General features: G+C 35.3%; 1 protein-coding gene across 1 annotated transcript in view; it reads left to right on the top strand.

Annotated features, from left to right (window-relative positions):
• EYS (eyes shut homolog) overlaps positions 1-23,375 on the top strand; it is a 280,871-nt gene that overhangs the window by 200,659 nt on the left and 56,837 nt on the right. Inside the window, 3 exon segments of the mRNA XM_061428706.1 lie at positions 9,868-9,951; positions 11,371-11,468; positions 13,509-13,623. Of these exon segments, the coding sequence (XP_061284690.1) occupies positions 9,868-9,951; positions 11,371-11,468; positions 13,509-13,623 (297 nt within the window).

The following is a 23,375-nucleotide window of genomic DNA, read 5'->3' as shown; positions in this document are numbered from 1 at the left end:
GTCAGACATAACTGGGCAACTGAACAGCAACAACAATAACATGGTAGTTCTATTTTTAGCTTTTTAAGGAACCTCCGTAGTGTTCTCCATAGTGGCTGCACCAATTTATATTATCACCAACATTGTAGGAGGGTTCCCTTTTCTCCACATCCTCTCCAGTATTTATCATTCATAGATTTTTTGATATGATTATTATGACTGATGGAGATGATATATCATTGTAGTTTTTATTTGCATTTCTCTAATAATGAGCGATGTCAAGTATCTTTTCATATGCTTATTAGCTATCTCTATGTCTATGGAGAAATATCTGTTTAGGTTTTCTTTCCATTTTTTGATTGGCTCATTTGTTTTTCTGGTATTAATCTATTTGAGCTGCTGGATTACTTAGTTGTATATTTGAAAAATAACATAAGTGCAAATTAACTATACTTCAATTAAAAAAAATATGGCTTAAAGATGACACAAAGCTTAAAAATGATTAGAGAAAAGATCCATATAGTGAGGAGTAAGCTGGATAGGTGTCTGGCTTCTTTAGGTGCCTGTGGTAGATGATGATAAGAGGCCTTGATGGCCTTGGAGGTGGCTCCTAGTAAGGCAATTGCAAGTGCCAGAACTGAGTTAGGGGTGTGAGAGCTTGTCAAGAGCTCATTGCACAGCCCAGGAGCTTCTTCAAAGGCAGTGCTGAAGCTGCAGGTCTCTGTGACCCTGTTCCGTGTGTGTGAGAGGCAAGGTTCAGGATTGCAGAGTCCAGCTGTAGTGAGGCCTTTCAAGGTCTGGGCCTACTCTCTACAGGAGACGCAGGGCGTTGAAGGTAACAGTACCCTGCTCTGAGAGGAAGGAGTCTGCATTCTCCATTGCACATAAGAGAGGGGAGTGCTATGTCACCAGACCACACAGGGGCTTTGAAGACTATTAAGACTCACAGTTCTGATTTTGCCATCATGTACAATCTCACAATCACACACATGGGAGGATAAATGTAGACACATACACACAGTAATCTATTTTGATATTTAAAAGATGCAATGCCTTTAATGTTGTCTAATGTAAAGATGATCACATTCTGAATATTCAGAATGAAATGAGGAAATACAAATCAGGAAACAGATGGTAATGAAACCATGTAGTGTCTTTCTCTTATATTACTTTTTTTCCAATCTGAAAATCAATTGTTTAAAAATTTATTTTATTGAGAGTTATCTTTTAAAAGATACTATAAACTAGATATTAGAAAAATAAGTATGTTTTTTAAAATCAGAAATTGTGCTATATAGAAATATTTTTGCATTTTAAAATTTTCATTTTCTCTACTCAAATTCTAAGACATTTCATGAGATAGTAATGTTCTATTTTATTACCTTAGCCTGTTTTTTCTGTTTGCTCGTTTCCTACTCAAAGTTGCAATTATAGCTTTCCCCCATTAAGTGTCAAGTCAGTGTATTAATATACATTTTTTTTTTCCTCAAGTTAGTTTGAGCATTTCCTTTGTGTGATATCTCACCACACCAGCCATGGGTGGGGTTAAGGTTTTCAGTGTCTGTTATGGGTAAACTTACTTAAGTATGAGTTTTGGCTTTTTTTATTTTATTTTATTTTTAAAAAATTATCTTATTTATTTATTTTAAATTTAAATTTATTTAATTGGAGGCTAATTAGTTTAAAATATTGTATTGGTTGTGGCTTTGAAATAGAACATCATACCATTGAAATACATAGGTCAGCATATTTCTTTTCAAAAAGTAATAAAGCTGTATTTTCACATTAATATTGAAAAATTCTTTTAAAAATAGCAATCACACATTTGGATAAGGAATTTATTAATTAATGTAAAGTTTCTACTTGGTCACTCAGTAATTTTTAACTAACAGGAAACTTCAGTCTCTTGGAGTGAATTATCTAAAAAACTAGGTTAGCTGATTATCTAAAAAAAATTCTTTCATTGGAATCAATAGCCATGTTTATAGGCTAGCTTTTTCTTTTGAATAAATATTTCTGAAATTTAACATGGAAGAAAGCTTGCTAAAATTTAAAAATTCAGATTATAGCTATAAACTATTACAACTGAAAACACCTGGGACACTGTTGACATTTCATCATCAAGAGCATCTTCTACTCAGTCAATATAATTTTATATTTTCAAAGACTGTTATGGTTGACATAAGTTGTGTTTAAACCTGGACCCCATAGTGCTTCAGTTTGAGAATATATGTACAATTTCTATTAGTCCTGAACCTATTAATTCCCTTGTGAATAATAACTAATAAAACATAATGACAGAAGTCACTACAGAAGTAGATACATAAAGATTGAATTTGCATCATGTAACCTCAAAGTCTTCCAGCTCATACCTGATCAAATGGATTTATCCTCACACTGCTCTATGCAGCCTCTAACACTTCAGTGTCCACTGCTCTCCACTATGCCCTTGAAATCTCTTCTGTTATCAGCAAATGCTCCAACACCATGTTCTTTGCATACCTTCCTTTCTTTCTCTGACTGAACTCTGAGGACTTGGAGTCCTCTTTAGTGGGATTATCCATTCACCAACAACCCATGTACATCTGGTGAGGAAGGGTGTGTATAGCCTTGCCCTGGTTGCGGCACCCAGATAATTCTCCTTCCCCATGAAAAGCCTGTCATCTTGAGAACTTGACTATACCATAGGCCATTCTCTCACTAATGGTATTCCTCTCTCTCTAGGCTCCTTTCAGGCATTTCTTCTCTCACAGTGTCTCCATCCCCCATTGTGTCTAGCATCTGGCTTGTGTCCTTTTCTCTACCACAATTGTCATCTTTCTTGATGATCTCAGTGTCTATCTTGGGAATCTATCCACCTGGTTGCTTAAATTTTTTGACAATTTGTATCTCCATATCTCCCTTCCTTCATGTTCTGTTGGGCCGAAATCATGAAACCTGCTTACTCCTGTATCCTAACCGGTTAACCTGCATCCATTTTCATGCCTATCTAGTATGGCAACTCACACTTAAACTATTCCATTGAAATGATTGATTTTTCAATCCCTGGATAAACCTGATTTTCTGTAAGTGTTCTTTACTTGATCTTTGGTTTCTTTATCTCTCTACAAGTATATTTCTGGTCTATCAGTAAATCTTTTAATTCTGCTGTACCTATATATCATGAATATTACACTTTTATCATTATGAAGTTAACTCTTTTAGTAAAACCACCAGAATTTCTCATCTGGGAAGTTCATTAGCATCCTGTTTTACCTCTTTGATTTGACTCTCCATTCAAGTGTATGTAGGTGGTCAAGGGAAGCTTCATTGAGAAACCTTATGTTTGGGCACTGATTTGAGTGAGGTGATGGAACTTGCAAATATTTAGAGAGGAGTGTCCATAGCAGAGGGAATATCCACTGCAAATCCCCCTGTCCTGCTCCTATCATACTAAGGAGGTTAGTAGAACTGATCTACAGGAGAGGAGGGGTTGGTGAGGATGGACAGAAAACTGGAGATGGAGACAGTGCTGACCATGCCTGATGTTTTGAGGTCTTTGAATTTTACTCTATGTTAAATACAAAGTATTGCAGTATTTCTGGCAAATGAGTGACAGTATCTTGAATATACTTTAAAATGACACTTTGGTAGTTGTGTTCAAGAGAAACTAGGGAAACAGACGCAAAGAGGCCACTTACGAGGCAATGTAGTAATCTGCCTTACTATTAGTTTGAACCTGGATGAGACATGGTGAAAAGTGATTGAATTATTGATATATTCTTAAAATTGAATTAAGAGAATATATTTTCTTATGCTGGACTGAGTTAATGAGAAAATGAGTAAATGAATGACTCTATAGCTTTTGGCTGAATAAATAGAAAACAGAGCTGCTATCATTAGATGATAAAAGCTGTGGATAAAGAAAATTTATTTTTCCTTCCTTAATCATCTATTTTCTCATAAGAGAGTGTATTTGTGATAATATCATGTTGTCCCCTGGTACTCTCTTTAAATGGATTCTTATTGTATTTAAATAAAATCTAAGCTTTAAATGCTCAGAAGACTAGACACATTTTGCATCTTTTCCAACTATGATCCCTTTGATTACTTAATTCCTGTCACTTTGGTCTTCAAGAAGTTCCATGAATACCTTAAGCATCTGCTTAAATCCTCTGTGTCTGTTGATTTTCTATCTAAAGAAAATTTCTCCTAAAAACTACACCAACTCAATGTTCATTCACTTAGGGTTTAACTCAAATAACATCTCCTCAAAGATATATTTCCTGTTGATTTTAATAAACATTCCTTAAATAGCTCCCCCAGCTACTCTAATTTAACCCATTCTTAGTTTTAAAATTTTGTAACATTTATCACTATCATTATATTTTTATGTAGTTTCAATTTCTCTCTGTCTCATAGTCTAGCATATAATAAGCCAGGTAAACTACTGTTTTAATTTTTTAAGTTGAGGATTAAATTTTATTCAGTGGATTTGCTGAGGATTTAAGCCCAGGAAGCAGCCTTCCAAAAAGCTCTGAAAAACTGTTCTAAGGAGCTAAAGGAGGAGGCAGGATATACAGGTGGTTTTGCAAAAACAGTCAAAGCGAATAGGTGTTTGGGATATCAAAAGATTACCGTTCTTAAGTTTTTTTTTTTTTTTAATATTGATGTGTTTTACAGTGTTGTGTTAATTCTGTTGTACAACAAAGTGACTCAAAGTGACTCAGTTGTACACATTAACACTTTAATATTTAATGCTAATTTTCTATATTCTAAGATTGAAGTATATTGTGTTTATTTTAATGACCACAGTTAGAGATATTTTTGTCTAATAACATTAATGATTGAAGAACTATGAAATATGAATCATTTATGTTGAGATCCAGGCAGTGACAGAGTTGTCCAGTTTATGCAAAAAAGATAAATTAATGAAATGAATAGTCTATGGTTACACATTTGTCTGTGCCCCTGTATGTCACAGAGTAAGCATCTAGCAGTATTGCAAAGCTTCTATTGTTAGAATAAGTCTATTTACTTCAAAGGCCTTTTTCCAGGAAATGGAACATGGTGGTGTTAAAATTGATACACGTGACTCTGTATCAGAATCTCCATCTATACAGGAAGAATCTAAGGAACAAATACTGAGACAATGTTTTATTTGAGATAAAAATTACAACTTAGAATGGTCAAGCCTTGAAAAAATAATGTCATAAAAACCTCCTCCAATTAAACAAGTGATAAGAGTATTTCTGTATAACAAAGTCAGGGAAAATAATTTTGAGTTACTTTGTGAATTTCTCCTTTTCATTTCCTAGAACAACATTATGTTTGAAACAACTGTTTCAGCAGCTATAAAATGTTAAGCAAGGATATACTAGGTACACAAAGTGACATTGTTTTTGAAGCATATTGTCTTTGAAGTTAGCTCCTTAAAATATCAAATAATGTTTAATTTTCAAGTTTTTTACATTTATAGAATGCAAGATTTATTATTTTAATGCATTGCTTTAAGAGTTTTCTGTCAATCATTTGTTAAAATGGAATTGAACATTTATTTTTAAATTTTATCAAATTGATAATCTATTTGATATTTTGAAAATTATATATTTTAAAAACTTGTTTTTGAAGTGAACTAAATATTTGTTCACTGATTTTATTTTATTTTGTGAGTTTTCTATACTTTTAACATAAACAACTGTGATAAACACCAATGTTTCTGAAATATAGAAAGTATTTACCAAAATGTGGCTTACAAAATTTTACTCTGTAATGGTTGTCATTGTTCTACTTTGTTCAATGCTGTGATCCAACAACACATGACACTTCTTTAAAATCAGTAGCAGGTATTCCATAGGTAATTGAGCAAAGTTTGGGATACTCTGTTCCAGAAATAGAGTAAAACTAATTGTTGCATAAATATTAGCCTAATTGACAAAATGCAACCCAATAATGGAGATACATTTAAGGCAGTTACAGAAACTTATTTTAAGAAAAGAAAAATGTGAGGATAAAAGTGTGTGTGTGTGTTTTTTCCTAGCTAGATTTTCCACTAAAATATTTTCTTTCCATTATCTTTCTTTCCTTATGTGTATCTTTTCAGTTCATCTCTGCTTTTCTATACATAATCTCCCACTTAACCTCTAAAAACGATGCCATAAATATTTTTATTACAATTATTTACATGCCTCTCACCCTCCAGCTTCATGAAATATTTCATCTTTCCTAACACCATCATGTTTATCACAAAAGAGTAGTTTATATAAAATATAACTATACATCAGATGTTTAGTGAAAAATAGCAGCTCTAGAAAGAGTAAAAGCAACATGTAAAGGAGAAGCAATAATTAATCAAATTGTAGATTATTTATCTGAGTTGGAGAAACAGTCTGCATATTGAAAAGGCTCTCTATGGAAGCTAAATTGATACATAGAGAAATATCTGTCATGCTTCAAGGCACAAATGACAATACACTTACAAAAGAAAAAGTGATCAGAGCAGTATCACATTGTTTATTTGAAATACTGGTAGCTTCAAACAGTGGAAGTGCATTGATAGCCTCAGAACACATGTAGAGTATCTGTAGATCAAGAGAAAATATTGTCATCTCCAATATTGTACCAACTACTGTTTATTTGTAGGTGAGAGAAATATTGGTATGCAGGCAAGCTATTGATACTAAAAATATATATATATATTACCCAGGTAATCTAGTTGAAGAAAATAATAAAACAAATATTCTTACTAAAGATACTCTGTAAAAGAATCAGTTCAGTTCAGTTCAGTTGTTCAGTCATGTTCGAATCTTTGCAATTCCATGGACTACAGCACAACAGGCTTCCTTGTCCATCATCAACTCCTGGAGTTTGCTCAAACTCAAGTCTATCAAGTGAGAGATGCCATCAAACCATCTCATCCTGTCATCCCCTTCTCCAGCCTTCAATCTTTCCCAGCATCAGGGTCTTTTCTAATGAGTCAGTCCTTCACATCAGATGGCCAAACTATTGGAGCCTCATCTTTAGCAATAGTGCTCCCAATGAATATTCAGGACTCATTTCCTTTAGGATGGACTGATTGGATCTCCTTGCAGTCCAAGGAACTCTCAAGAGTCTTCTCCAACACCACAGTTCAAAAGCATCAATACTTAGGCACTCAGCTTTCTTTATGATCCAACTCCCGTATCTATACATGACTACTGGAAAACCATACCTTTGACTAGACAGACCTTTGTTGGAAAAGTAATGCCTCTGCATTTAATACGCTGTCTGAAAAGTGAAAGTCGCTCAGTCTCCTGTGACTCTTTGCAACCCCATGAACTATGCAGCCCATGGAATTATCCAGCACAGAATACTAGAGTGGGAATTTGTTCCCTTCTCCAACTGATCTTCCCAACACAGGGATTGAACCTGGGTCTCCCGTATTGTGGGAGGGTTCTTTACCAACTAAGGCACCAAGGAAGCCCAAAAATACTTGAGTGGGTAACCTATCCCTTCTCCAGTGGATCTTCCCAATGCAGGAATTGAACTGAGGTCTCCTGCATTGCAGGTGGATTCTTTACCAACTGACCTATCAGGGAAACCCCAATATGCTGTCTAGTTTGATCATAGCTTTTCTTTCAAGTAGCAAGCATCTTTTAATTTCATGGCTGCAATTACCATCTGCAGTGATATTGGAGCCCACAAAAATAAAGTCTGTTACTATTTCATTTCCATTCTATTTCCCATGAAGTGATGGAACCAGATGCCATGATCTTTGTTTTATGAATATTGAGTTTTAAGCCAGATTTTTCACTCTCCTGTTTCACTTTCATCAAGAGGCTCTTTAGTTTGTCTTAGCTTTCTGCCAGAAGGATTGTGTCATCTGCATATCTGAGGTTATTGGCATTTCTTACAGCAATCTTGATTCCAACTTATGCTTCATTCACCCCAGCATTTTATGTGATGTACTCTGCATAAAAGTCAAATAAAAAGGATGACAATATACAGCTTTGATGTATTCCTTTCCCATTTTTGAACCAGTCTGTTGTTCCATGTCTGGTTCTACCTGTTGCTTCTTGACCTACTTACAGGTTTCATAGCAGACGGGTTAGGTGGTCTGGTATTTCCATCTTTTTAAGAATTCTCCACAGTTTGTTGCTATCCACATAGTCAAAAGCTTTAGTGTAGTCAGTAAAGCAGAAGCAGATGTTCTTCTGGAATTTTCTTGCTTTTTCTATGATCCAATGGATGTTGGCAATTTGATCTCTGGTTTCTCTGCCTTTTCTAAATCCAACTTGAATTTCTCAGTCCACATACTTTTGAAGCCTAGCATGGAGAATTTTGAGCATGATTTTGCTAGCATGTGAAATGAGTGCAACTGTGCAGTAGTTTGAACAAACTCAGCAGTGGCCAAAGAAGAGCAATGTCAAAGGATGTTCAAATTACAGCACATTGGCCAGGGAGCTATTTTTAATTGTTCTTCTCTCTTCCCCAGCAACATATTGCAACCTAACCTGGGTAATTTATATTCTGTTGTCATACATTATTTCCTTTTCATAATCTTTAAGGAGTTCTTCACTAAAGAATACTGGATTGGGGTGCCAGTTTTTTCTCCAGTGGACCACATTTTGTCAGAAACCTTCACTAAGAACCATCTGTCATAGGTGGCCCTGCATGGCATGACTGGTAGCATCACTGAGTTATGAAATCTGCTGCACCACAAGACTATGATCTATGAAGGGCAGTTTAGTTAGTCTTGGACAATTTAATTCATTCAAGTGCAAAAGACACACTGAGGTCTGATAGCCATAATTCAACATAATATTAGGATTTTCTGGTGCTTCCCCCTTTCTGTCATCCACAGTCCAAGTAGGAAAGGTTAAAATGATACCTTTCATAGCAAAATGGTATTTGGAATGTGTTGGGAACTGGGTTAGGCATTACTTTCAAAATGGAGGCACGGTCCCAACTCCTTCTCTTTGTCCCCGCAGGCACAGACCTGGGATGAAGGAGTTAGGCCTTGTGATTCTGACTTGTTTTTCCCTCTCCTCCGATGAGTTGACTGAAAAGGAATATTAAGGTGCTTATTGTTCTTGAGAGGAGTATGAGAAGGCACAAAGCCTTCTGCAACTGTGCTCAGAGAATAAATCATAAAGTTAATCATTGACATTTGTTCAAGGACTTTTACAAAACAGTGTTCCAGGATGAGGACATAGGCTGCAGATTGAGGCCATGGTAGGGATTGCTATCTGAAGCTTATTTGTGAGCAAAATGTTTATGGCAAAGGAGTTTACTGAATTTAGGGCTTAGAAATAATTAAAATAGTTAGAAGTTAAAGATTTAAGAAATGTTGTAATGTTAGCATATTTTACTATAGCTTATTCACTTTCATGCATTGGAGAAGGACATGGCAACCCACTCCAGTGTTCTTGCCTGGAGAATCCCAGGGACAGGGGAGCCTGGTGGGCTGCCATCTATGGGGTCGCACAGAGTTGGACACGATTGAAGAGACTTAGCAGCAGCAGCATGGAGGTTAGGAATTTTAGAGATACTAATAGCTAAAAGCCTTTTTAAGAGATAGTGAGCTCAGGATATTAGGAGCAAACAGGATTTAGAAAGATAAGAAATAAACTGAGGAATGTAGCATGAGTTACAATGTAATCACAAGTCAACTATAGGACACATAAGAGGAAGTAGATAATAGATGGTAAAGCTGATTCCGAGAGAATTGCTGAAGCAGGAACTCTGTTTGAAGGTCAACAGTGATTTATGGAGATAATAAATCTGGGTGAGGGGGAACTGAAAATGTCAAATTTCTGACCTAATGCTTTTGTAAAAGTATAAAAGAAAATCTTAAACTTGAAATAAATAGACAGTCCAAGAAAATTGAGAGGCTGCATCGTTACTTGCCAACACTGTCCCTCCCTTCAGGTTGAATTCCTGGCTGCTGGAGCTGGACTCTGTCAGGAATTATTTCTGGATCTCTGGTTAGTTCCTCAGGATAAGAAAAGCAAGGTAAGCACACCTCAATGGATTTCATTAGTGGAGTAGCAGAATACAATACATTTAGAGTTAAAGCATACTTACATTTAATAACTGCTCCAAAACTAGTCATATTATCAAAGCAACTAATTTCACTGAGTATGTTTCCTCATTTATTATATATGATTGGAGCCATGAAATTAAAAGATTCTTACTCCTTGAAAGGAAAGTTATGACCAACCTAGATAGCATATTCAAAAGCAGAGACATTACTTTGTCAACAAAGGTCCATCTAGTCAAGGCTATGGTTTTTCCAGTGGTCATGTATGGATGTGAGAGTTGGACTGTGAAGAAAGCTGAGCACCGAAGAATTGCTGCTTTTGAACTGTGATGTTGGAGAAGACTCTTGAGAGTCCCTTGGACTGCAAGGAGATCCAACCAGTCCATTCTAAAGGACATCAGTCCTGGGATTTCTTTGGAAGGAATGATACTAAAGCTGAAACTCCAGTACTTTGGCCACCTCATGTGAAGTGTTGACTCATTGGAAAAGACCCTGATGCTGGGAGGGATTGGGGGCAGGAGCAAAAGGGGACAGCAGAGGATGAGATGGCTGGATGGCATCACCAACTCGATGGACACGAATTTGAGTGAACTCTGGGAGTTGGTAATGGATAGGGAGGCCTGGCGTGCTGCATTTCATGGGGTCACAGAGTCGGACACAACTGAGTGACTGAACTGAACTGAAGTGAGCTGATAGTGGCAATAATAAATGTCACACAAGAATTATGAAAGGTGAATTGCAAAATAATAATGTATAAAAGTAATTAATCTAGTGGCTGACAAAAAAATAATGCTATTGCTAAAAAACAAAAAACAAAGTATGGTTACTCATGATATAGATGAGGCAATGCTTAAATTCTCAAGGTGGGAGTGTGAAACTGAGCCTCGAACAGCAGGACAGGTGAATTACTAAAGTTTTTTCTGTCGTTGTTTTACTGGACTGTGTTGGTGTGGTCTTTGATTCTTTCTTTATGAACTTATCCTCTATGCTTAGCAAATTTAAAGTAATGGATATATAGGTCAATTCATTTTATTATTAAATCAACTACTAACAACTGAGTCTTAACAGATATTATTGTGGGTCTTAGTTTGTAAGTGTTTAGACAGATGCATTATGATTTACTTTGGTGCCTCATTCCCTTAACAACAGAAATTTAGTACATGTGATTTTAAAGACTGGAATATTTCTCACAAATTAATAAGATTGAGGGCAAAGAAACCCTGAAAACCAGTATGTGTTCTTTAGCACGTCATTTATTGCAGCTAAAGCACTGCAGTGGACTGGAATAAAGATTCATTTCTTGAGTTTCTCAGTCTTTAGATAGTGGTGCCATTGGCCAGCAATGCCAGAGCCCTTCACCTGGCCTGCACTGACTGTGGCAACCCTCACAGATTTCCCCACTGACAGCCAGTGCTTGGGCTGGGCTGGCCCTTGCAGGTCTTATTATGCTTGCAAGACACACCTCAGGAACAACAATCAAGGAACTTAGGTAAAATAAGGCATGATAGTATTCACAGGGCATGGAAACTAAACAGCATGGAGAACTCTGTGTCCAGGTGGCAGAGACAGGCCTGGAGTTTTGGTCTTCATTGGTGTTGAAGGTGAGACCTAGGATTTCTGAGGGTCACTTACTATTGGTGAATTTAAAACGTGACAATGGGAATAAAAGAGCAGGAAGGGTAAGGTCAGAAGTTGGGGTTACAAAAAAAAAAAAGAAGAAGTTGGGGTTACTCAACAGTTCAGTTACCAAAATCATTCAAGATCTCTAAAGAGGACTCCGTGGGACAGTGGGGCGTGGCACGTTGCCTATCTAGTCCCGGGTAGACTCACACAGCAGCAATGCGTTTATTCCAAATCCACATCAGAAATGGATGCATAGCCACCAAAAGCTTAATGTCAAGCACTTCAGTTGAGTTCAGTTCAGTCACTCAGTCTTGTCCGACTTTTGCGACCCCATGAATCGCAGCACCCCAGGCCTCCCTGTCCATCACCAACTCCCAGAGTTCACTCAAACTCATGTCCATCGAATTGGTGATGCCATCTCATCCTCTGTTGTCCCCTTCTCCTCTTTGCCCCAATCCCTCCCAGCATCAGAGTACTTTCCAATGAGTCAACTCTTCGCATGAGGTGGCCAAAGTACTGGAGTTTCAGCATTAGCATCAGTCCTTCCAATGAACACCCAGGACAGATCTTTAGAATGGACTGGTTAGATCTCCTTGCAGTCCAAGGGACTCTCAGAGTATTCTCCAACACCACAGTTCAAAAGCATCAATTCTTCAGTGCTCAGCTTTCTTCACAGTCCAACTCTCACATCCATACACGACCACTGGAAAAACCATAGCCTTGACTAGACGGACCTTTGTTGGCAAAGTAACGTCTCTGTTTTTTAATATGCTATCTAGTTTGATCATATCTTTCCTTCCAAGGAGTATGTGTCTTTTAATTTCATGGATGCAATCACCATCTGCAGTGATTTTGGAGCCCAAAAAAATAAAGTCTGACACTGTTTCCACTGTTTCCCCATATATTTGCCATGAAGTGATGGGACCAGATACCATGATCTTAGTTTTCTGAATGTTGAGCTTTAGGCCAACTTTTTCACTCTTCTTTCACTTTCATCAAGCACTTAGGTTACACCATAAAAGGTTTACTGTAAGGCACTGGCATTACAAACTTGCTTTATTAAAAATGCAAGTATGACAACTGCCAAAGAAGCAAAGCTTTGTAATTAGCTTATCTATGATCATACATTGTCCACTATAGCTATTTGCACTATGTCTAGAATTCCAGTATGTCATCATTACCTCCTAATAGCATATCATCAGTCTAGAATGAGCTCAGTTGCTCAGTAGTGTCTGACACTTTATGACCCCATGGACTGTAGCTTGTCAGGATGCTCTTTCCATGGAATTTTCCAGGCAAGGACACTGGAATGAGTTGCCATTTCCTGTTCCAATAGAATGACTCTGCTGAACATTTAAAACCTCTTCTGTCATTTTTTTTTTTCATGTTTCAATAAGAGTTTCACTTATTCCAGTAGTTTCCTAAAACCCATATTTTATTATATTATTATTTAATAATATTATTAAATAATAAGATGGTTGGATGGCATCACCACCTCGATGGGCAATAGTTTGACAAACTCCAGGAGTTGGTGATGGACAGGGAAGCCTGGCATGCTGCAGTCCATGGGGTTGCAAAGAGTCAGACACACTGAATGAATGAAATGAACTAATTATTAAATATCCATTTAGTCCAAGCTTGATTTTACTCTTACCTCTCAAAATATAATATTAAGACCACTCAGGAAAATATAGTTTACTCCAATTCCCTCTAAATAAATAAATTTTTTCTCCTTTGTTAACAAATACAAGTATGCATGGACAAAATCAATGATTGAAAACATCATGTGACAATAAATGTTTTATTTAACAAACCATTATTATTTTGAGTAGCCTGTTAATAGAATTCTGTGAAAATATTTAGGTTGCAGGTTTTCTCAGTTACACCTTTTTTTTTTTTTTTACAGTTGTATGCCAAGATTTACTGGAAAAAACTGAGAGAAAGTAATTTACCACTGCAGATTGTTCACCATCAACTGTCTGAATGAAAGATGGTGTTTCAACATAATTGGAAGATTCAGAGTAAGTAATTTAATACATGGGAAAGTAAATTAGCATGTCAAAATACAACAGTTTCTGGCAATCTCTATTTCAAATTATTGTGTTAATATAAGCTAGAGAAATGTGTCCTTTTCTGTATATTTAAACATGACTTTAAAAAGTTTAGTAATAGGAAATTTTTAAGTCATATGAATTATTTTGGGAGGGCATCATTAAGTCTTTTAGGCCCTTTTTTTTAATAAAATAAATATATATCTAGTTGAATATTGATGATATCTCTTCTTATATACAACCACAATTACCAATGCCTCAAGCTCTTGAACAAGCTGGGGAATAAAGTTAGCCTGGTAGTTTTTAGGGCATAAAACATATTATTTGGGGGGATGGTTTTTTAATTGACTTTAAAAACACAGAGTATGTGTGCTACATTAGTTAGGCATATCCCACAACTCAGAAATTCCATTTTTACCTAGGTCTATTGGAGAAGTAATCAAATTTGTACTAATAGAGATGTATAAAAATTTTCACTCCAAATGTAGATCAAACTAAAGCCTATGGATAAGAGAACAGATCAATTTGTCATAGCATGATCATATCACAGAATGATAAAGAATGATCAAAATTGTGGTCATGTTTTAAAACTTATAGGATTTCCCAGGTAACACTAGTGGTAAAGAATGTGCCTGTCAATGCAGGAGACATAGGACATGCAGATTCAGTCCCTTTGCCTGGAAGATACCCTGGAGGAGGAAATCAAAATATTATTAAAATTATATATGTACAGGATGATAATTATTAATTAAATTTTTGACACCAATTAAATCCATATTTGCTATGATCACAATAATCTATAGCAAAATTGTGAACACATCCATGGAAGTTATTTATACTCACTGGCTTTATTAGAAAGACAGCCTAGAGGGATAGATTGGGGAGTGAAATGAGGCAGTCAGAAATTCCAACATATCTTTAATGGTTTATTTTTTAAAAGTTAACTTTTGGTGAATAAGGATTACAAGATCTTGTTGTTTATTTTATTAATTTCTCTACTTTTCTGTTTTATAAATTATTTCAATAAAATGTCTTGAAAAACATGTGAAATCAACTTATGGAATGGAGCATGGACACATTTATATGTATACTTTTACAAACATGTACTAAATATAATAATGCTACTATACAACAATATATAGCAAAAAATAAAATATTTACTTAATACCTATAATACATTTAATGTGATATTGTACAATTTATGAATATTACCTCATTTGATCATCACACAAATCCCATTTCATTTTATGAAAATAGTGAAAAATAAAATTAAATGGGCTTTATGTTTTGAATATCTCCTAAAGTTAGCATTCATCGATAGAGATGGATGAAGGGAGGTATGAAAGTACTCTGACTACAGAACTCTTACTTGCAAGCACTACACGTATCAACATATATCTTTATATTCAGTATAAAGAATATATCACCATTTATTTTTTCTTTAAAATGTATCTACAATCTCCTTAGACAAGTAGGAAATTGTCTAATTGAAATGCTTCTACCACTTCAGTTTGAATTTCATTCATATGATCCTATTTATGTTTTGGATTTTGATTCCTGTTTTGGTTCAGGATAGATTCTGAGTATTTATCCTTGACTTTTATAAGTTTTTCTTCCTCCACCACCAACTTTCTCTGGGAGATCTCACCTTTTCTAATGCCTCAACAATTATTGGTGCATTATTGACTGTAAATACAATTTGAAATTTTCCTTTAAGAAATTTATCTGTACTTTTTATCACGTTGCAGAATTTGCTTTATTTTTTTTCTTCAGTAATTCTACTTTAAATATAGTGATTCAATTAGATAAAATATTTGCAAGAAAGAAATATTATTGACCTTCCCATGTGGTTCAAATTTAGATAATGATGAGGATAATATGTATAACATTATATTAATATTCAAACTTATATTTTTCTGTATCCATTAATGATCCAACTTTGGTTGTAGTGAGTTTTGAAATAATGTATGTTTAAATTAATTTAATATTAAATTTGACACACATATCTAAATGCATTGGTCAGATTATATAATGGATATATATATGGTGGGATCAACATTATTTTATTATATTTAATATCAATGTATTAGAAAAGAAATATATATATAAATGCATTTTATTATTATAATAATTTTGGAATTCTGTAACTGATATTTTCTCTGCTTTGGCGATTGCATTAATAGCTTTGGAATGTGTCCAATTTCAGAGAGTATTTGATGAGTTATAATATTTTAAGAAAAGATATGAACTATTCCCCTTCTTATTTATAATAAATAAATATATTCCTGCACTCAATATACCAGCATATTTGGAAAACTCAGCACTGGTCACAGGACTGGAAAAAATCAGTTTTCAAATCAATCCCAAACAAAGGTAATGACAAAGAATGTTCAAACTACCACACGGATGTTCAAAGGAATACTGATGGAACGTTGTTAATAAATTTCAGTGTAAGCAAATATTAAAGATAAAGGATATCATTTCAACATAACTAATCAAGGAAAAGTATAAATTTAATAACAGAACTTCAAAGACATGCACAGAAATTGACAAAGGAGAATAAGCAAAACTGACTGTAGTTCAGATCTGAATTATTTTCCTTCAGTAGTTGCTAGAACACATACAGAAAAATTTTGGATACACAAGGTCTGAATGACACTCAAAATCCACTCATCTACTATTACAACACAAGCCACCCACAGCTGAAGATCGTTATTTTTCTCAACACCAGACAGGATACCCACCCAGATGGACTCTATCCTTGGGCATAAACAAGTTTCAATACATTAAAAGTTTGAATTTGCAAGTATAGTCTCTGACCACAGTTTTTTAAAACTGTGAAAAATCACCAAGTATTTCTAAAATTTAAAATCTTCTTGTAACTATCACATGGTACAAATTTAAAAGTCACAAGGGAAATCATAAAATATCTCAAATATTGTGTTAGCCAAAAGCATTATTCAATTTCATTTTCCTTCTGTAAGATGAATGTAGTAGTGCTTAGCTGTCTTTACTTTCATTTGAAATTATATTTTTTAGATTGTATTGTGACAGCTGTCATATCAGCATGCGTTCAAAAAAGTATCAAAACTGATGAATTTTTGTCTAGCCATTTTAATATTGGAGATGAAAAAAGCAACATTTTAGGCATATCATGTTTATTATTTCAAGAAAATTAGAAATGCAACTGAAACACATACACAAGAAAAGACTTCTGCAGTGTATGGGGACGGTTCTGTGACTGCTTGAATGTGCACGTGTTTTGTTAAGTTTCTTGATGGAGATTTCTCACTGGACAATTCTCCATGGTCGGGTAGTTTGAAGTTGATAGCAAACAATTCCAGATATTAAATGAAAACAATCAATCTTGTATCACACAGGAGATTGCCAACATACTCAAGATAGCCAAATCACTTGTTGAAAACTATTTGCATCAGTTTGGTTATGTTCATTCTTTTGATATTTGGGTTTCACATAAGTTAAGAGAAAAAAAAAATCTTCTTTACCATATTCCTCCATGCAATTATCTACCTAAACATAACAAAAAACATTTCATTTTCCTGTGACAGCCTAGAGAGGCAGAATGGGGTGGGAGGTGACAGGGAGGCTCAAGAGAGAGGGGGCATACATTTACCTATGGCTGATTCATATTGATGTATGGCAGAAACCAACACAATATTGTAAAGCAATCATCCTCCAATTAAAAATAAATAAATCTAAACAAACAAGCAAAGGCAAAACAAATCATGATGGGAGATAAAAAATAGATGTTGTATAATAATGTGGGATAGAAGAGATCATGGGGCAAGTGAAGTGAATCACCACCAACCACACCAAAAGCTGATCTTCATCCAAAGAAGGTGATGTGTATAGTGCAGTTGGAAGGGAGTCCTCTACTATGAGCTCCTTCCAGAAAACCAAACAACTAATTTCCACAAATCCTGCTCCAAAATAGACCAACTGAAAGCAGGACTTGATGAAAACTTTCTGGAATTAGTCAACAGAAAATGCATAATATTCCAGCAGGATAAAGCAAGACTATATATTTCCTTGTTGATCAGGCAAAGCCTCTTACAATTTGGCTGGGAAGTTCTGATTCATCAACTGTATTCATTAGACATTATAAGTTTTGGTGTATATTTATCATGTCTTTTCAAAATTTCTCTTAATGGAAAAAAAATTCAATTCTCTGTAAGACTGTGAAAGGAAACTTGCTCAACAAGCTTAAAAAAAAAAAAAAAAAAGAATAAGTTGGAATTATGAAGTCACCTGAAACAGTGCCAGGAGATACTGGAACAAATAGAGAAAGAAAGGCAACCCACTCTAGTATTCTTGCCTAGAGAATCCTGTGGACAGAGGAGCCTGGTGGGCTGCTGTCCATGGAGTCACACAGAGTCGGACACAACTGAAGTGACTTAGCAGCAGCAGCAGCAGCAGTGGAACAAATCAATGAATAATTTGTTCAATAAAGTTATTGGTGAAAATGAAAAATGTGTATTTTATTTTTACTTAAAAAACTGAAGGAAATGTTAGACCAACTCAATAAGTGTTAAAAATCACTTAATATAAAAGTGGGTGTGATGTTGCTAAATTTGTACTTATAGGGGATTTTAAAAATACTTTAATTCTTATATTAGAAAAGAAAAAAGAAATTTAATTGTATTCTAGTCTTCTGTCATTTGAAGCTCTAAATGCAACACAATAAACATAATGCAGCTAGAAGGTGCAACATATTAAGATATATGCATAAATTAGTGAATTAGTAACCAACCCCAAATATAATTAATAAAGACAATATTTGTGTATCCAAAAGATTGACAAAATGTGTAAATCATTCAACATCTTGATGAAAGAAAGTGAGAGTTCAGAAATCACCAACATCAAGAATTGCAGATGACATGATCCTCTATATAGAAAACCCTAAAGACTCCATCAGAAAATTACTAGAACTAATAAATGATTATAGTAAAGTTGCAGGATATAAAATCAACACACAGAAATCCCTTGTATTCCTATACACTAATAATGAGAAAACAGAAAGAGAAATTAAGGAAACAATTTCATTCACCATTGCAATGGAAAGAATAAAATACTTAGGAATATATCTACCTAAAGAAACTAAAGACCTATATATAGAAAACTATAAAACACTGGTGAAAGAAATCAAAGAGAACACTAATAGATGGAGAAATATACCATGTTCATGGATTGGAACAATCAATATAGTGAAAATGAGTATACTACCCAAAGCAATTTATAGATTCAATGCAATCCCTATCAAGCTACCAACGGTATTCTTCACAAAGCTAGAACAAATAATTTCACAATTTGTATGGAAATACAAAAAACCTCGAATAGCCAAAGCTATCTTGGGAAAGAAGAATGGAACTGGAGGAATCAACCTACCTGACTTCAGGCTCTACTACAAAGCCACAGTCATCAAGAAAGTATAGTACTGGCACAAAGACAGAAATATAGATCAATGGAACAAAATAGAAAGCCCAGAGATAAATCCACGCACATATGGACACCTTATCTTTGACAAAGGAGGTAAGAATATACAATGGATTAAAGACAATCTCTTTAACAAGTGGTGCTGGGAAAACTGGTCAACCACTTGTAAAAGAAGGAAACTAGAACACTTTCTAACACCATAAACAAAAATAAACTCAAAATGGATTAAAAATCTAAACGTAAGACCAGAAACTATAAGACTCCTAGAGGAGAACATAGGCAAAACACTCTCCGACATACATCACAGCAGGATCCTCTATGACCCACCTCCCAGAATATTGGAAATAAAAGCAAAAATAAACAAATGGGACCTAATTAAACTTAAAAGCTTCTGCACAACAAAGGAAACTATTAGCAAGGTGAAAAGGCAGCCTCCAGAATGGGAGAAAATAATAGCACATGAAGCAACTGACAAATAACTAATCTCAAAAATATACAAGCAACTCCTACAGCTCAATTCCAGAAAAATAAATGATCCAATCAAAAAATGGGCCAAAGAACTAAATAGACATTTCTCCAAAGAAGACATACAGATGGCTAACAAACACATGAAAAGATGTTCAACATCACTCATGATCAGAGAAATGCAAATCAAAACCACTATGAGGTACCATTTCACACCAGTCAGAATGGCTGTGATCCAAAAGTCTACAAGCAATAAATGCTGGAGAGGGTGTGGAGAAAAGGGAACCCTCTTACTCTGTTGGTGGGAATGCAAACTAGTACAGCCACTATGGAGAACAGTGTGGAGATTCCTTAAAAAACTGGAAATAGAACTGCCTTATGATCCAGCAATCCCACTGCTGGGCATACACACTGAGGAAACCAGAATTGAAAGAGACACCTGTACCCCAGTGTTCATCACAGCACTGTTTATAATAGCCAGGACATGGAAGCAACCTAGATGCCCATCAGCAGAAGAATGGATAAGAAAGCTATGGTACATATACACAATGGAGTATTACTCAGCCATTAAAAAGAATACATTTGAATAAGTTCTAATGAGGTGGATGAAACTGGAGCCTATTATACAGAGTGAAGTAAGCCAGGAAGAAAAACACCAATACAATATACTAACGCATATATATGGAATTTAGAAAGATGGTAACAATAACCCTGTGTACGAGACAGCAAAAGAGACACTGATGTATAGAACAGTCTTATGGATCTGTGGGAGAGGGAGAGGGTGGGAAGATTTGGGAGAATGGCATTGAAACATGTATAATATCATGTATGAAATGAGTCGCCAGTCCAGGTTCGATGCACGATACTGGATGCTTGGGGCTGGTGCACTGGGACGACCCAGAGGGATGGTATGGGGAGGGAAGAGGGTTCAGGATGGGGAACACATATATACCTGTGGCGGATTCATTTCATTGGCAAAACCAATACAATATTGTAAAGTTTAAAAATAAAATAAAATTTTAAAAAAGAATATGAAAGCAAAATGATAGATTCTATGCAGATTAATAACATAATATTATGAAAATGTTTATATATATTATGTTGACAATTCAGAGTGAAAATATCTTGAAAAAAAAAAAAGCTTACTGAAAGTAAAAGAAGGGAGAAACAATCTGAATAGTCTAGTCCTATATCAAATTAATAAAACTTACAATAATAAACTGTCCTTCTTAGAAAGCTCCCAGACCAGATGCTTCAGGTCTGACATATATCAAATATTTCAAGAAGAAATAGTTAATTATACACAAACTACTTCAGTAATAATAATAGCAATATAGCAGGAAGGAATAAATCACTAATTTTTATGAGGCTACATTAAACCTGATGCTAAATTCTGATAGTAATAAGGAAATAAAAATACAATCTAATTGTTTCAACAGAATTCATTATTATGAATTTTTTTTTATTTATGGGGATATAGTTAAGTGACACTGTTATGTTAGTTTCTGTTGTACAACAACGTGAATCAGCCATACGTATACATATATCCCCTCCCTCATAGACCTCTCTCCCACCCCCTATTCCACCCCTCTATGTCATCATAGAGCACTTAGCCGAGCTCCCTATGCTATACAGTAACTTTCCACTAGCTATTTGCTCACACATGATAGTGCATATATGTCAATTCCAATCTCCCAATTTATCTCATCCCCTCTCCTTCCCATCCTATTTCCAGACATCCATTCTCTGTGTCTAAGTATCCTTTATTAATATATTAATATAAATATTTAGTAATAATTTGAATATAGAAGTATATCAAAATGTTTCAAGCCCAAGAAAGAGTTTTCCTAAGGATGCAATATTTATTAAGAAATCTAAATGAATTACTATATTTCACCATATCAGTTCAGTTCAGTTCAGTTCAGTCGCTCAGTTGTGTCCAACTCTTTGCGACCCCATGAATCGCAGCACGCCAGGCCTCCCTGTCCATCACCAACTCCCGGAGTTCACTCAGACTCACGTCCATCGAGTCAGTGATGCCATCCAGCCATCTCATCCTCTGTCGTCCCCTTCTCCTCCTGCCCGCAATCCCTCCCAGCATCAGAGTCTTTTCCAATGAGTCAACTCTTCGCATGAGGTGGCCAAAGTACTAGAGTTTCAGCTTTAGCATCGTTCCTTCCAAAGAAATCCCAGGGCTGATCTCCTTCAGAATGGACAAGTTGGATCTCCTTGCAGTCCAAGGGACTCTCAAGAGTCTTTTCCAACACCACAGTTCAAAAGCATCAATTCTTTGGCACTCAGCTTTCTTCACCATATAACACATTACAAAAGAGAAATTATATGATCTTCTAATTACCTCCAGAAAAAACAATTGACAAAACTTATCAACCATTCATGATACAAACTAAGCAAACTAGGAATAAAAGAGAACTTCAGTTTTATAGAGGTTATCTAGAATATCTAAAGGTAACTTCAAATGTACATGTGAAAGTCTTTTTGCTTTCCCCTTAAAATTGGCAAAGATATGCACAATTCAAAATGTTACTAGAAATTGTTATCATTCCAATAAAGTAAGTGAAAGAAATAAAATATAAAGATACAAATAGCAATAAAGAAGAGTTGATTTACATATATTTTTAGCTATTCAATAAAATTTATTTTTAAAAAAGATACATTTAACCAGAAGAGTAAAATTAAAAAAAAAAAAATTTGGAACTCCTAGGGAATAAAAACAAGCTGGGGAAATAAAGAAAAAAGAAAAAAAAAAAAAGACGACTCCTCATGGCCTTGCACTGAGCAAAGGATGCAAAACCAATTGATTGTGATATTAGGTGGCCTCAAACTGCAGCAGCTTGAGGCAAGATTTCAGTCCCCTAGCCAGAGACAGAAGTCAGCACACGCAGGGGGAGCACTGAAACCTAGCCACTAGACCACCAGAAACCAGTGCCAGTGACAATGCCTTGGCACATCAGCTTTGTAGAAATAAATTTCTACAACAAGATGGAAACCAGTGAAGCAAAAAAAAAAAAAAAGTGTTTATTAGGAAGAAAAAGAGTACATGTGGATAGACACATGGGTGAACTCAGAGATACTTTCTGTCTTATGGTAGTTTGAATCACTTTTATGCAGCATTTCTTTCAGGTTTCCTTTGCACAATTATCTTCCTTTGCTTGGTTCTGGTTCCATATTTGGTTTCTCTCAGGATCCTTTCCGGTTTGTGCACGCATCTCTTAGCCAAGATGGTTCTAGTTAAGAGGCCTATGGGTAGGTTGATGTCACTCCTTTTTTAACCTCCAAGGAGCCTTTTTGCACCTTTATAGTCAGGAAGTTTTCTTGAGAATGAGAAACATCTATTCTCTTTATCTTTCTCATGGCCAGGACTCAGTTTCTCCTCCCTCCTGTTATTGCTTTATCTTGATGCATCTGTCCATGAGGACAAACTCCAGCTGCTCAGGCTGGTGCCCATCTATCCTGCTACATATTGGACTTCATCAAGTTTACAACTTCTGCTCATCAAAACACGGAAAACAACAATCATATCCAAAGATGATCAAACTAAATTTACATTAACATGAAATACAATCTAAGAGTTTGTTGTTTACATGAGACAATCTGAATCCTTTACTGAAATAAAATGAGGTAAAAAAAAATACCGCTGAAATATCAATCAAAACACTGATAATGCCTATATTAATTTAGGGCTTCACTGTTGGTTAAGTGGTAAAGAATCCGCATATTATGCAGAAGGAACAGGAGATGCAGATTCAATTCCTGAGCTCAGAAGATCTCCCAGAGAAGGAAAT

Source organism: Bos javanicus, chromosome 9 (assembly GCF_032452875.1).
Source record: "Bos javanicus breed banteng chromosome 9, ARS-OSU_banteng_1.0, whole genome shotgun sequence".
NCBI lineage: Eukaryota > Metazoa > Chordata > Mammalia > Artiodactyla > Bovidae > Bos > Bos javanicus.
The sequence above is the reverse complement of the archived record's forward strand: the minus strand, read 5'-3'. Positions and strand labels throughout refer to the sequence as shown.